Source organism: Harpegnathos saltator, unplaced genomic scaffold (assembly GCF_003227715.2).
Source record: "Harpegnathos saltator strain DR-91 unplaced genomic scaffold, Hsal_v8.6 scaffold425, whole genome shotgun sequence".
Taxonomy (NCBI): Eukaryota; Metazoa; Arthropoda; class Insecta; order Hymenoptera; family Formicidae; genus Harpegnathos; species Harpegnathos saltator.
Window position 1 is genome coordinate 369063 of NW_020230234.1, and position 16116 is coordinate 385178.

The 16116-nt window shown below is 39.4% G+C and overlaps 2 protein-coding genes across 3 annotated transcripts; one reads left to right on the forward strand and one right to left on the reverse strand.

Annotated features, from left to right (window-relative positions):
* Positions 1–673: 673 nt before the first annotated feature.
* LOC105184360 (putative gamma-glutamylcyclotransferase CG2811) lies at positions 674–10591 on the forward strand. Of its 2 annotated transcripts, XM_025301455.1 has the most exons (4): positions 674–1227; positions 9928–10077; positions 10157–10278; positions 10363–10591. In XM_025301455.1, exons 1-4 carry the CDS (start codon positions 1018–1020, stop codon positions 10397–10399), a joined length of 519 nt encoding a protein of 172 aa, XP_025157240.1. In that variant the 5' UTR covers positions 674–1017; the 3' UTR covers positions 10400–10591. The 2 variants fall into 2 exon arrangements, with proteins under 2 accessions (XP_025157240.1, XP_025157239.1); XM_025301454.1 differs by having other exon boundaries at positions 10157–10591.
* A 2801-nt stretch (positions 10592–13392) lies between these two features.
* Positions 13393–15914, reverse strand: LOC105184353 (protein CDV3 homolog). The gene is made up of 3 exons (XM_011143078.3): positions 15430–15914; positions 14343–14764; positions 13393–13801 (listed from the first exon to the last, which is right to left on the reverse strand). Exons 1-3 carry the CDS (start codon positions 15604–15606, stop codon positions 13663–13665), a joined length of 738 nt encoding a protein of 245 aa, XP_011141380.1. The 5' UTR covers positions 15607–15914; the 3' UTR covers positions 13393–13662.
* Between the last annotated feature and the right edge of the window lie 202 nt (positions 15915–16116).

Consider the following 16116-nt stretch of genomic DNA (forward strand, 5'->3'; position numbering starts at 1 on the left):
TAACTTCTCGAGATATTTCAATGTCTTCAGATAAATCGTGCACCCTGTATTGTAAGATACGTTCACACTAATTAAATATATTTATTATTGTGAATTATATTCGTACTAAAGGAGTAAAAACAGTTACCATCTGTTACATAAAATATTTCGAAATATTGGTAATATTGATATGACTTACACGCTGCAACTTAGACTTTTGCTGTGTAGAGCAGTATAATATTGTGTGTCATTGTTGGAACATTCTGTGTTGGACATATAGTGTTACACCGTGCCCTCTGTGACCCTTGCTGGAAAACGGCCATTGAAAACAGGACGCGTGTGTGTATATATTTTTATTTATTTATGTTTATAAATATATACGGTAAAGTGTTCATCAATCAACTCTCGGCCTGCTTCAGAGTTGAAAACCAAATTCTACAAGGCACGGAAACAAAGATACGATGTAGCCGAAATAGTCGGTACTGTCATGACTTTTGAATTACCTCCAAGCCCTTCGGAGTCCCTTTGCGGGGATTTAACGATTTTTATGAAAATTTACCCAGTCTTTAGCATTATCTCGTCAGTGCTTTTGTGCTCTTTTAACGATGATTTCATCGATTTGAAAAAGCCGCGCTAATCGACTTTACCGACCTCTATCACGTGACCGTCCATCCTCTCACATATATATATCAGTCAACAAGTGACATCTGTGCGGTGTATTGCTCACAGTGTTATTCGTTTCTTTTATCTTTATTTTATTTTCACTGTGTTGTGAAAATATCGTGTGACTTGTGCGTGCCTTGAAAGAGCTTGCGTCGCTCTCCCGAGAAATCGCCGAGAGATTTCTCTTCGTTACAACTTCGTCACAGTTTAATCTAATTCCAAGTTTCGTTTCAACCAAGTGGATCGATATCGCATGAAATGTGTCTGTGACGTAATTTGTGCGCATTTAGATAAAACTTGATGATAACATCATCGATTATCGTCGCAATGTCACCGGCCGGTAGTCACGTGTGAAAGCCAGGCGCGACTTTCGAAATGTATGAGAACCTGTTCAAGAACCCGCTGCATCGGGTATTCGTATACGGCACCCTGAAACGAGGAGAGCCCAACCACAGCATCATAAAGGATGTCGCGAACGGATACGCGAAGTTTCTCGGTATCGCCAAGACGACGACGTCGTATCCCCTGGTGATCGCTACCAAATACAACATACCGTTCCTGCTGAAGAAACCGAACGTCGGCAATGTAAGTTGACAGTATCAGAGAGAAGCCTGAGAGCGGGCATGGCTGCATTTACAGCGTTATGGAAAAGTTGGCTGATTCGAAGCGCCAATTGGGTCCATTTTTCATGGACATGAACTACTAAACCAATGCCCACGATTTGTTGGTACTATCCCGTGCTATGTCCATAATTATTTGGTTCTGTTCTGTGCTATGTTCACGAGCGAGCTAGATTAGTTAGATAAAAACGAAGAATCGGTCTTTGTCTCATCACCAACGAATAGAGAATCGCGACGAAGCAAGCCAGCAGCGATGTGATCGTAAGGCAGCCGTCGTCGTTTCGCCTTTCGCCCCCTTGTTTTCCTTTCCACATTGTTTTATATTCTTAATTCGGGAAGAAAATAATTTCGAGAGTTCGGACGATTTCTAGCAGTGACGCGACAGAGATAACGCGCGGCCACATTAATTTGTCATGACTTTTATATTACTTATAATTACATAAACGCCCATATATGCAAATTATAGATAATTATTGCGCGTATGTTTTAATATTGTACAATATGGTATATAATAACAACAACTTCATTTCTTGCAGTAATTTTTTTAAGATCTTCGTTGAGGTCGTGAATTAATTTTTTTCTTCATCAATCAGTTTTCTGCAAAAATTACGATTTTTTAAATAAAATATAAAATGTTTCTCTTCTCTTCTCTCCGAAGAGTTAATTAAAAAATATGTACTCCACAGAGTCAACTAACAAATGTGTAGTCAGAAGAGTCAATTTAAAAGTGTACTCCGAAAAGTCAATTTAATAGCGTATTCCGAAGAGTCAATTTGAAAGCGTACTCTGAAAAATCAAATTAATATTGTAATCCGAAAAGTCAATTTATAATAGAATATTTACTTCGATGATTCAGCTAAAGAAAAAAAACATTTATTTATTATTATATTCAGAGAATAATATTTAATTTATTATTTATACTTATCTTACTTATGCTTACCCTACATATGCTTTTTTGAATGAAAAATTTAATTTGTTGACTGATTCAGATTCAGATTTGTTAAAATATCTCTTATGCGCAACTCTTGAACAGGCAGGTAGTAAAATAATTTTTTTTCTTTACGAATTTTATAAACTTTTCACGAACATAAAAATTGAAAGATTCTCAGAGAACAAATAACTTTTCTTGAACATTTAAACCAAAGGAAAATCTTTTCCCATTAATAAAGAATGAATAATTAATATCTCACATAAGAGGAATCTTCATCTTTGAAATCACCGTGTGATTTTGCTTTTAGAAAAGTATAATATTGATGTAATAGTAACAAATGCCATCCAAAAACGGTGCAAATCTTAAACGCTTTTGAGAAATGCAGTTTGAAGTTTAGTCTTTTCTGTTAATGTCGTTATAGCAGAAGAATTACCAATTTGCTTCAGTAACGCAGTGGATCAGGCTTTGTGATATGAGCGTAGAGGTTGTTCAAGTGTGTTATTTTTACTATCACAGGGAGAACTATGTAGAATGTATAATAATACGCAGACAAATTCTTTACATAATCATATTTATTTCTTTTAGCATGAATAAAAATGATCAATGCTAACACGATAAGTGCATAGCGCAATTGTTCGTGTACACATACACACATACACATACACACGTATACCAATGATGTCAAAACCGAACAATTCGTGAAAATTTTTTATTGATCGCAATTGTACGCAAAGACAAAAGAGAAGTACACGGGTCTCCGCGGGTTAAATTAATATGACCTCGTCATATTAATTGTCTATGAGCTGATAAACAATGATCTCCGGTATTTACAAGTTACGCTTGTCCGCAGCTTGTTCGGTTTTGACATCATTGGTATCAGTGATGCGAATTTGGTGACGGACTTGCACGAGGATCCTCCTCCCCTCTCCCCCCATATACGCACACAGCCAGCTCGGTCAATCCGTGTGAGCCACGCGATCGGCAATTGCGACGCGCCGAGCGAGCGAGAGAGAGAGAATATCATTCCCTCCTTGTCGCTCTCGTTCTCGCTCAGCGAGCGAGCCTAATTCTTTCTTACCCATAATCTGAATCGCGGGCGCGACTGTCTCTCTCTCTCCTTTCCTCTCTATGACAATACTGAAAAGTTTTGTCTACTCGGCGCACCGAAATTATTACAAATAATATTTTATTATTAATAATATTATTATTTGTAATATATATTATTTGTAATATTATTATTTGTAATTTTATTTGTAATTGTATAATAATGTTACAAATAATATAAATTTTTACAAATTTTATTTGTAAAAATTTATATCATTCGTAATATTATTTGTAGTAGTATTAATAATATTCGGCGCCAAGAAAATGAAATATATTTTATTAATTATTTTGCGAAGTCGGGCAGGTTCACAGGTTGGATTATTGAATTGTTTAATAATATTTTAAGAATAATTTTAAGTTATACAAGGATGTAGTATGAAATATGAAAGAATATTGTAACAGAATCAAGAAGTACGAAATGAAACCTCTTTGCTTTTATTACAATATCCTGTAAGTTAATAAATATTTTTCATACGGTATTAAATAATCTCCAAAAACAATTAATCCGTGAAATTTTCTATCTGCGCAAAAAAAATTCATAAAATATATTTGTTTCGTTGCCCTAAATGAGAAAACTCTCAGAACAATGTTATAGTTGTTCAGTGCACTACTCAATAAAAATATAATAATACTATGTTTGTATGTGTGAAGAATATTTGCTAACTTACAGGATATTGTAATAAAAGCAAGGAGGTTTTATTTCGTACTTCTAAGACCAAGACTTATTAACGGCTAAAGACATATTCGAATTGATCTTGCCTTAATTGGTCGGATCAGTGATGAGTCTTGCCTTAAATTCCAAGCCTCATTACTCGATGTACTCGAAAGTACTCGATGAAATGTAACTTTGTTAGAGTGTTTTGGAAAGCTCTCGAGATAAGCTACAAGAATATGTAATAAAAAATTGTAGTTTCTATTTAAAAAAACATTAATGACCTTGGCCTGATTTTGGTCAAGGTCACTCAAGGTCACGTCCACATTTCCGTCATGTGTCGTCCTTCAAGCCATGCAACTTTCGTTCGAAAAATTTTTTAATAAAATCATCGATAATGGAACATGTCACTTTAGTTAGAAAAGTCTGAAAACGGTCAAATACCTCGAAAACGAAACATTTTTAAGAAAAATGTTTCCAACTAAAGTTGTAGGGTTTTAAAAGTTCTATTGAATGATCATATCCGGTTGACCTTGAGTAGAGGAGTCAAGGCGAGGTCAATGCCAACATGATTTTTTTAAACGGAACATCCAATTGTTTATCACACAGTGTTAAAGGTGACAACGAGCCGTTTCCAAAACACTACTTGATGACCTATTTTTGTTGAGAATTGTCTGAGTTATGAGCTTTAGAATTTACGGTGCCGCCAGCATTAGTATTATTCAGGATGTACCGCGTAGAGGTTGTATGGTCGGACTTTATACCCCCCTGTGTGTGTGTGTGTGTGTGTGTGTGTGTGTGTGTGTGTGTGTGTGTGTGTGTGTGTCAGCAGAGATAAGGACTATGCAGTAGTAGTGCGTCAATTTTTAACTGATACTTTCCCAAACCGATGGATAACAAGATGTGGAGAAATAGAGTGGCCCTCTAGATCACCAGATCTTTCTCCATTGGACTACTTCTTATAGGGATACGTTAAAAACAATGTGTACGGAACGAAACCTGCTAACTTGGCAGACCTTACGGAACGCATACTGCACCAAGTAAATCTTATTTCACCAGAAATGAGACGAAACGTTTTAAATGAATTTCATCTACGATAAGGTTATTGTCAAGCAGCAGACGGAAGACAATTTGAACACTTAATTCAATAAAAACCCGTCTACATACACACGCGCACGCGCGCGCGCGTGTGTGTAGTAATGTAGTAAAGTAATGTTTTGGAAACGTCTCGCTGTCATCTTTAACACTGTGTGATAAGAAATTGAGTTTGATTGATATTCCATTTAAAAAAGTTATGTTGGCCTTGACCTCGCCATGATCTCTTTACGCAAGGTCAAACGGATATCATTATTCAATAAATCTTTTAAAACCCTACAACTTTGGTTGGAAACATTTTTCTCAGAAACGTTCTATTTTCGAGATATTTGACCGTTTTCAGACTTTTCTAATACCCTGTATACATATATGTATAAACAAATTTACTCTGCATGCTGTCCCAACAACTAAAGTATCAGTAGCAGGACATTGTATAAAGTAATGAATGCCATATTTCATCATGGATTGTGCATTGCAAGCGGTCATTACACAAGTATATGTAGAGAAGGTAAATCTGATTGGATTGAAGCTGATGATACGCAAATAAAAAACACTGGCCCAGAGGCGCTACAAATGTTTGTATTCTTTTCATGGCAAAAATTTAACACGTTTATTAATAGTATCCAACAATAAAAAAAAATATCTTTTTAAAAGTTATTATTATTCAAGAAAAACCTAACGAAAAAAAATGTACGTAACATAAGTTTTTACATGTAAAATTTATTATAAAACTTACCTTTCTAAACAAAAAAGTAAAAAAAGGCGCCAAGTACAAGCGCAGCATGTATTGTGTTATTTTTAGAAGTATCAAACTCAAATTATTTTTTTTAATGTATATATGTGTACATAAGTTTTTACAAGTAAAACTTATAACTATAACAAAACTCTGCAACACTATTCTACTGTACAAAAGAACTGATTTATTAGAACAATAGCGCCAACTAAGAAACCTAATATATATATATGATTATTGTATACTTAACTTAATATTTTTAGAAATCTCAAACTATGTGGAGGTTGCATGGTCGAACTTTACACCCCCCCTGTGTGTGTGTGTGTGCGTGTGTATGTGTCAGCAAAAATAAGGTTCGTCCCTCCGCGGTTCGTCACTACCGCAGTATTTAATGACTCCAAACCCTCTCTGCTCTGTGTGTGTGTGCGCGCGCGCGCGCGTGCGCGTGTGTATGTAGACGGGATTTTATTGAATTAAGTGTTCAAATTGTCTTCCGTCTGCTGCTTGACAATAACCTTATCGTAGATGAAATTCATTTAAAACGTTTCGTCTCATTTCTGGTGAAATAAGATTTACTTGGTGCAGTATGCGTTCCGTAAGGTCTGCCAAGTTAGCAGGTTTCGTTCCGTACACATTGTTTTTAACGTATCCCTATAAGAAGTAGTCCAATGGAGAAAGATCTGGTGATCTAGAGGGCCACTCTATTTCTCCACATCTTGTTATCCATCGGTTTGGGAAAGTATCAGTTAAAAATTGACGCACTACTACTGCATAGTCCTTATCTCTGCTGACACACACACACACACACACACACACACACACACACACACACACACACACACACACACACAGGGGGGTATAAAGTCCGACCATACAACCTCTACGCGGTACATCCTGAATAATACTAATGCTGGCGGCACCGTAAATTCTAAAGCTCATAACTCAGACAATTCTCAACAAAAATAGGTCATCAAGTAGTGTTTTGGAAACGGCTCGTTGTCACCTTTAACACTGTGTGATAAACAATTGGATGTTCCGTTTAAAAAAATCATGTTGGCATTGACCTCGCCTTGACTCCTCTACTCAAGGTCAACCGGATATGATCATTCAATAGAACTTTTAAAACCCTACAACTTTAGTTGGAAACATTTTTCTTAAAAATGTTTCGTTTTCGAGGTATTTGACCGTTTCCAGACTTTTCTAACTAAAGTGATATGGTCCATTATCGATGATTTTATTAAAAAATTTTTCGAACGAAAGTTGCATGGCTTGAAGGACGACACATGACGGAAATGTGGACGTGACCTTGAGTGACCTTGACCAAAATCAGGCCAAGGTCATTAATGTTTTTTTAAATAGAAACTACAATTTTTTATTACATATTCTTGTAGCTTATCTCGAGAGCTTTCCAAAACACTCTAACAAAGTTACATTTCATCGAGTACTTTCGAGTACATCGAGTAATGAGGCTTGGAATTTAAGGCAAGACTCATCACTGATCCGACCAATTAAGGCAAGATCAATTCGAATATGTCTTTAGCCGTTAATAAGTCTTGGTCTTAGAAGTACGAAATAAAACCTCCTTGCTTTTATTACAATATCCTGTAAGTTAGCAAATATTCTTCACACATACAAACATAGTATTATTATATTTTTATTGAGTAGTGCACTGAACAACTATAACATTGTTCTGAGAGTTTTCTCATTTAGGGCAACGAAACAAATATATTTTATGAATTTTTTTTGCGCAGATAGAAAATTTCACGGATATAATTGTTTTTGGAGATTATTTAATACCGTATGAAAAATATTTATTAACTTACAGGATATTGTAATAAAAGCAAAGAGGTTTCATTTCGTACTTCTTGATTCTGTTACAATATTCTTTCATATTTCATACTACATCCTTGTATAACTTAAAATTATTCTTAAAATATTATTAAACAATTCAATAATCCAACCTGTGAACCTGCCCGACTTCGCAAAATAATTAATAAAATATATTTCATTTTCTTGGCGCCGAATATTATTAATACTACTACAAATAATATTACGAATGATATAAATTTTTACAAATAAAATTTGTAAAAATTTATATTATTTGTAACATTATTATACAATTACAAATAAAATTACAAATAATAATATTACAAATAATATATATTACAAATAATAATATTATTAATAATAAAATATTATTTGTAATAATTTCGGTGCGCCGAGTAGACAAAACTTTTCAGTATTGTCATAGAGAGGAAAGGAGAGAGAGAGACAGTCGCGCCCGCGATTCAGATTATGGGTAAGAAAGAATTAGGCTCGCTCGCTGAGCGAGAACGAGAGCGACAAGGAGGGAATGATATTCTCTCTCTCTCGCTCGCTCGACGCGTCAATTGCCGATCGCGTGGCTCACACGGATTGACCGAGCTGGCTGTGTGCGTATATGGGGGGAGGGGGGAGGAGGATCCTCGTGCAAGCCCGTCACCAAATTCGCATCACTGATACCAATGATGTCAAAACCGAACAAGCTGCGGACAAGCGTAACTTGTAAATACCGGAGATCATTGTTTATCAGCTCATAGACAATTAATATGACGAGGTCATATTAATTACCCGCGGAGACCCGTGTACTTCTCTTTTGTCTTTGCGTACAATTGCGATCAATAAAAAATTTTCACGAATTGTTCGGTTTTGACATCATTGGTATACGTGTGTATGTGTATGTGTGTATGTGTACACGAACAATTGCGCTATGCACTTATCGTGTTAGCATTGATCATTTTTATTCATGCTAAAAGAAATAAGTATGATTATGTAAAGAATTTGTCTGCGTATTATTATACATTCTACATAGTTCTCCCTGTGATAGTAAAAATAACACACTTGAACAACCTCTACGCTCATATCACAAAGCCTGATCCACTGCGCTACTGAAGCAAATTGGTAATTCTTCTGCTATAACGACATTAACAGAAAAGACTAAACTTCAAACTGCATTTCTCAAAAGCGTTTAAGATTTGCACCGTTTTTGGATGGCATTTGTTACTATTACATCAATATTATACTTTTCTAAAAGCAAAATCACACGGTGATTTCAAAGATGAAGATTCCTCTTATGTGAGATATTAATTATTCATTCTTTATTAATGGGAAAAGATTTTCCTTTGGTTTAAATGTTCAAGAAAAGTTATTTGTTCTCTGAGAATCTTTCAATTTTTATGTTCGTGAAAAGTTTATAAAATTCGTAAAGAAAAAAAAATTATTTTACTACCTGCCTGTTCAAGAGTTGCGCATAAGAGATATTTTAACAAATCTGAATCTGAATCAGTCAACAAATTAAATTTTTCATTCAAAGAAGCATATGTAGGGTAAGCATAAGTAAGATAAGTATAAATAATAAATTAAATATTATTCTCTGAATATAATAATAAATAAATGTTTTTTTTCTTTAGCTGAATCATCGAAGTAAATATTCTATTATAAATTGACTTTTCGGATTACAATATTAATTTGATTTTTCAGAGTACGCTTTCAAATTGACTCTTCGGAATACGCTATTAAATTGACTTTTCGGAGTACACTTTTAAATTGACTCTTCTGACTACACATTTGTTAGTTGACTCTGTGGAGTACATATTTTTTAATTAACTCTTCGGAGAGAAGAGAAGAGAAACATTTTATATTTTATTTAAAAAATCGTAATTTTTGCAGAAAACTGATTGATGAAGAAAAAAATTAATTCACGACCTCAACGAAGATCTTAAAAAAATTACTGCAAGAAATGAAGTTGTTGTTATTATATACCATATTGTACAATATTAAAACATACGCGCAATAATTATCTATAATTTGCATATATGGGCGTTTATGTAATTATAAGTAATATAAAAGTCATGACAAATTAATGTGGCCGCGCGTTATCTCTGTCGCGTCACTGCTAGAAATCGTCCGAACTCTCGAAATTATTTTCTTCCGAAAGGTCATCATAAGGTAGCTCACTTAAATCTCTACAACTTTTCATTCGGATCATTTTCCTTGAAACTTCAATACTGAAGAGTTATTAGGGTGGTCCGTTACTTTTGGGACACCCTGTATATTTCGTAATATTACGACACAATGTGACGATGTTGTATCTCTGTATTTGCCGGAGCAGCATGTGCAGGGGGAGATATACGATGTGGACTCTACGATGCTGAAGAAACTGGACGAGCTGGAAGAGCACCCCGCCTTTTACGAACGCACCGAGGAAGAGATCCTACTAGCCCCGGAGGCTATGCTGAAGCCTGGGAGGACTTTCGAGGAGGTAATTCAGATATCGTGCGACGTTAATCATCGGGTGATCTTCAAGGTGTCACTTCACGCGGGTTCTTCACACTTTCCAGATCAGCGAGCTGACGAGAGCGTGGATATACTTTCTGCCGAGGTACAATCCTTCGCTGTTGGATGGCCCCATGTACGTGTCTTACAGCAACAACGGGCAACACGGGCTGAAATATTGCGAGAAGTATGTTCGCGATCCGTCTTACGATCACAGGAAAGAAGTACAGTAAAATCAACGCCGGCTCGCGGCTTTTATCTCGTGTTGCAGCGACGAGGACTCGTCGAGCATTAACGACGTTCTTTGAACTCGTCTCGGTCTCGGGCGCACGGAATTATCCTTACGGAATTAACATAATTTCGTCTCAGTCGCATAATGAGAATGACCCGAAAGAGCCGTTCCGGAAGAGTGACGATTTAATCTCGGCTAATAGCGATTCGGCATCGGTTGCTGTAGCGCTTGATAAAATGCGGACCCGACGAGTTCAGCCGAAGGATCGACAAACAACCTGATCTGATAAAGCGCTCTGATTACAGACACCGTCAGTTAATAAAGCGTTTTATATTGTTGCATGATGCGATGATGTAACAACAATACAGCAAAACACACATCTTCCATTCTTACGTCGAGTTTAACTCGACGATGCATTTTGTTACGGTCGATTCTATAATATTAGATATTTTCTATGCATTTATATTACACATGCTATATGTTCTTTTTTAATCAGATCAGACAACATACATATCCAAGAGACGTCTATAGAGATACCCCGCTTGGATATTTCTCATACGGACGTTTCCAAGATGTTGGATGTTGGATATTTGTGCTGTCAGAATATAACGTGGGTTTCGGAGTAATTTGAAAAAAATGTGGGTACTAGGATAGCATCCGAGATACTCGGCCAGTACCAGAGTATCCGCAATCGAGTACGCCGCCGATCGCGACATCTATTTACGACTTATTGAGGTGTGTCATTTTACGTGGAGAACAACCTGTGTGTATCGTAATTGACTTTTATTAAATATACGCTACCCCACATCTTCGCGCGATCTCGCTCTTTCCATCATTCCAACGCTCGCTCTCATTTAATAATAATAAGTGATAAAGTCATCGTTGTATCTTCAACTATTACTCTCTGTGTAACAAAGGCAGGCTAGTCCGCGTCGCCACGGGCGAGCAAATCACCTCGAAATCGTCCTCGAGAGGCACCGGTGTTGCGTTTCCGCATACTTAAGCTACACATTTCTCCCGACGCTGTGATGTGTCTCACGTCGAAAACCGACTCGCTTCCGTCCGCAGGAGAGCTCGCGAAGGACATTCGATCGATCGCACGCGAGCAAGTGAGTGCTGCGCGCTCTCTCCTTTGAGATTCCGAGGATCGGCCAACGATCGGTATTTCGTTTACGGCAGATTAGAAATGCTCGCAAGGTAGCGCATACGAGAGAGAGAGAGAGAGAGAGAGAGAGAATTATCCTAGGAAATTTATTTATAAATAATCACATTTTATCACTCGCTATACAAGTATCCTTATTTTCTATCCGTTTCTGTACGGCATCCCTCTCCCCTCCGCCTTTTCGTGTTCTGAAAAACAAACCATCTCCTCCTCCTCCTCCTCTTCGTCGGAGAGGGTCTGCCGACAACGGAAGAGTCCGTCTTCCGACAGACTCGATATTTTCAATATTTCTGTTCTGCCATGCTGCCTCCTGACGAAAAGAAATTCTCACATCAACGAAAGAAGAGAATCGCGTCGATCGTTAACAGAGGCGTACGAAAGAGCCTTTCTTTTTCCTTTATATATATATTTAACACGAGTGTAATACGCATATGTCTTTCTCCCTCCTACTTGTGTACAACACCATCGCGCGACGTTCTCGCTTTTGTCGCGTTTCACATTCAGTTATGTTGTCCTAAGGCATGCCTTGTGCCCCTGTGCGACTACCAATTAGTCTCATACGTCCGCGTTCCTGTTGTATTTCTCTCGATTTGCCTATTTTATTTATCCGCACCGTTCCAAAGCCCAGCCCCCGTAAGTCGATTAATAATTATATGTGAGTACACATACACACATATGCACACGGAACACTATCGCATCGGCGTAACAGTAAATTCTCTGGACCACTCGGCAACAATTTTCTCTCAGCGAAAACGTGGAGGGAGGCGATCGCTTTCTGCTACAATTATCCAATCGTTAACGCTGCGTAATTTTAAAACAAAGCCTCAAATTAAAAAATTTCACTCACTAAAACAAAACAAAACAAAACATCTAAAATCGACGGGGGAACATGGTTTCGGTACTTCCGAGGTTTAGCTCGAGAAGAAAGTTGCTTGTTCAGTCGTTCGTGATTAACCTCAACTTGTCAGTTTCATATCTTCGCTGAGAAAATATTGAACGTCCCAACCAGGTGGAATCCGAGTAATCTCTTGACGACAGGATTCTTCCCGAGGAATCTGCCACTGAAGAGCAACGCAGTAGAAGTGAAGTAATTCGTATATACGTGTGTGTATGTGTTTATATTTAATGCACCTACAAGTTCCATTCGTTGATGCATGTTACCGTTTTTGAGCGTAGCGACATTCCCCGGTAAGAGGAAAGCTAAAGAAAGTGTGTGTGTGTTTGTGTGTGTATGTATACATGTAAGAGTATGGACTTGTAAGTAGCGTCTCATGAGTGCTTTCGAGACTTGGTTTTTCAGGTTCTCGCGGAGCCGCCGAGATCAAATATCGCGTGAATTTCGACATCGCGATGTTGTCGTACCGATCTCAAAGTTAAGTCATTGTTCGGACGTCAACGTGTCTATCTTCTTTTATCTACACCGATAACACTCAACGAGAAGGCAATCAACCGTGGCAGTAAGAATGCACGCTAAAATTAGAATAGCACCGTACGAACAAAAGTGCGGAATCACGTAATACTCATCTTGATTTTCCTTTTCTTGCTTAACGAACAATATATATATATATATATATATATATATATATATATATATTATATATATATATCTTTTGTAAACTACATCGCGTAACAATCGCGCATTGCTCGCGGACGCGAACGAGTCGCCCGAGTGTGATGGTCTTTCGAGCGTGTTTCGAGCGCCGGCACGCGCGAACATCACCGCCGTGACGTTTCTGGAAGCAACGCGTTCACACTACACTCTATTTGCTGATTTAAAAAATGAAATACAAAAGTGACCTTTTTTCTTCTTTTACCACTGACTCTACGCGTCTACACGGTATGAAAATAAGCCTGCGCGCGACATTTCGGTTTTCGAGTTTAATTTACAAAGTCCTCCGTTTGTGGCGCGTGCGAAATACCTAAATCGGTGATCTGTATCGATCGGGCACAACCGCGATTAATTTTATTTCGTCGTTTCATTCCTTTCTCTTTGTTCCTGCAAGAATAGCGTTTCCCCGTGAGTCTTACAAAACCGGGGCATACACGTACATGTACATTCTATGATATAAGTTGGAGTCTAATCTAGAAAATATATTTTCTCGGCGCGGCTGGGCCACGAAACAGAGAGGGGCGACGGTGATATTCTTTTTCGTTTGATTCGACTGTGATAGGCGTTTTCAGCTCTGATCTTGCGATAAGGCGCCATATTTGTTGCCCAGCGAGAGCTTCGGTGCTTGAGCCTGCGAGTCTTGCATGCTGTACGATCTGCTGCCGCCTCGATTGCGAACCTCCTCGAATGCTCCTTCGTCGCGCTTCCTACAATCAGCGATACAACCCTTTATATCTATTCTCTTAGATCTCTACTTTGAATTTACTACACCATCAATAGGAGATTATAAAGAAATGCATGCAAGCGAGATATCTCATGCTATTCCGTTCTCAACGGTTCGATAAACACGAGATACATAAGTGCATAAAAGCAAACGCAAGGAGCTTTTAGAGCAATTAGAGCAGCAACTACTTGCACGTGTAAAAAATGAAAGAATCAAAGGTAAAGGTTGCATAACCCAGAGAACAATAAACAGCGAATAGACCGAAAATGCATAAAATATAAATGTTGTAAAATCCTCGCGAAAATGCGAGCATTTTAAGCGACAGAACTGCAACCGATATCTCATCTCTTGACAAGATACAGTAGAATCCAGGTTTGTTCATTTTAGCTGAACTAGGCTGCGCTTTTTGCTTTCAGAGTGAAACAAATATATAATATCCTGCTGAAGGGAAAAGGATCGAGAAAAAAATCCTAGTGCTGCACTAGCTTAGCTAAAAGGAGCCTCTAAAAGACCTCACATCTTACCGCCTTCCCCATGGACCGCTGCCATTGTTCTGTTGCTGAGGCTTGGCATTCAGAGTAGGGAAGTACTCCTCGCTGTGAATATCCGGAGCGATGTTCCTTCCGTGCGATCGCGGATAGTTATTGTTTATGCAGGGTGCATTCCGCAAGTGTGGTGCTTTGTAGCTGCTTCCAGTGGAGGTGGTAGTTGGAGGAGGCGCAGGTGGTGCGGTCACTTCTGGAGTTTCTGGCGGTAAATCTGGTTTCTTCCATGGTCCTGTGTGCTTCGTGCCTCCTTCACCGGATTCACCATCAGAGCTGTTCTCGCCAGTACCTCTCTCATCGTCTGACTCAGCGTCGATGCTGTCATTGACTGTCAAGTGTCCGATCTTTAGACCACTGTAATCTTTCTTCTCCTCCTCAAATTCCTTCCACTCGTCCTCATCCTGAAAACAATTGTATTGTTAATGATATTGCAACACACGCGACTAATAATACTCGTGATATGCTTGTTGCCTCCTGTTGATTGACTTATCAGATTTCTTCATTGAGATCATTTAATAATGAGCAATCTTCATGCATGCGAGTCTGCAACTCACAGCAGCATAAAAAAGCTGCAATTCGTAATGAAATTATAGTCAGCAAAAGTACATTGAGTACACGTTGAGGAAAAATGTGACGAGAGTCTCGTCGACTCGGAATGTCGCGTTGCAAAGGCCGCTTCTCGCGGATAGCACGAAGCTCGGCACGAATCCTCGGTAACGACGTTGAAACGAACGTGCGCGAACTCCACGAGGATTCTCGGGAGAAAAGAGGTTCCGTAGGAGTCGCGTGGCGGCCGGAATTGTCGCGACACATCGATCCCTCCCGTTCGACGATTATGTAAGGATTCTTCGGACGGGCCTGTTGATCGCATTGACGCATCGACGCGTCCTCGCCGTCGGTTGCTCCACGCGAGCGGAGTGAACCATATGATGTTCGCGGGGAACAAACATGGCAGCACGGTACATGTGCACGGACATACTTCCAGAACTCTTCGGGGGAGAAACGCGTTGCACGCGGGTGAGCACCATGGCCTTTGTCGCGATCCCGACGTCTCTGTCGTCCTTACCTCCGTATGCTGGGACTCTTCGCCCTCGGGATTCGCCGGCTTCTCCTTCAGCTTCGGCTTCTCCAGTCGCTTGCCTGTCTCCTCGAGCTTCTTAGCAACCTCGTCGGTCGTCGTGAACTTCTTGCCTTTGGCCTTCTTGCGATCCTTCTTCGCGAAGAAATCGTCGAGATCTGCCATGGTGTGAACGGGACGATCGGCCTTCGTGTATATCACGCTGAGGAGAGGCTCAAGATGTTTGCAACGCGCGAAGAAACCTGATCACGACAGCAGCACGGACTGATCGAGGGCACACTGCTCCTGCTGCGATCGTCCACATGGGCTTGTCTCAACCGGAAGTTGACCACCGGAGTCAAACGAGCAAGACTCGTTCGAGTTGGTGCCTCGTCGCGCGATCTGAGGCTCCGCTCGGCCGAAGAATATCGTGAAAAGTCGAGAGACGCGACGTTAATGATATCTCACGTGGCCTCGAACGTGTCGCAGTGAATAAATGGACGAGGAGACGCAAGTTCGAGATCGAGCGCGGGTCGAGCGAGTGGCGCTGCCTGTCCAGCAGAAGACCGTCGCGACAGGTGAGACCCCTAACCTAAAGCGATGCGTCGCACTGCGCGTGCAAGCGTACCGCCGGCTGCGTTTCTCGCCTCCGTCGAGGGTTTCGCGCGCGACGCGAGGTCGTGTCAGCCCCTCGGG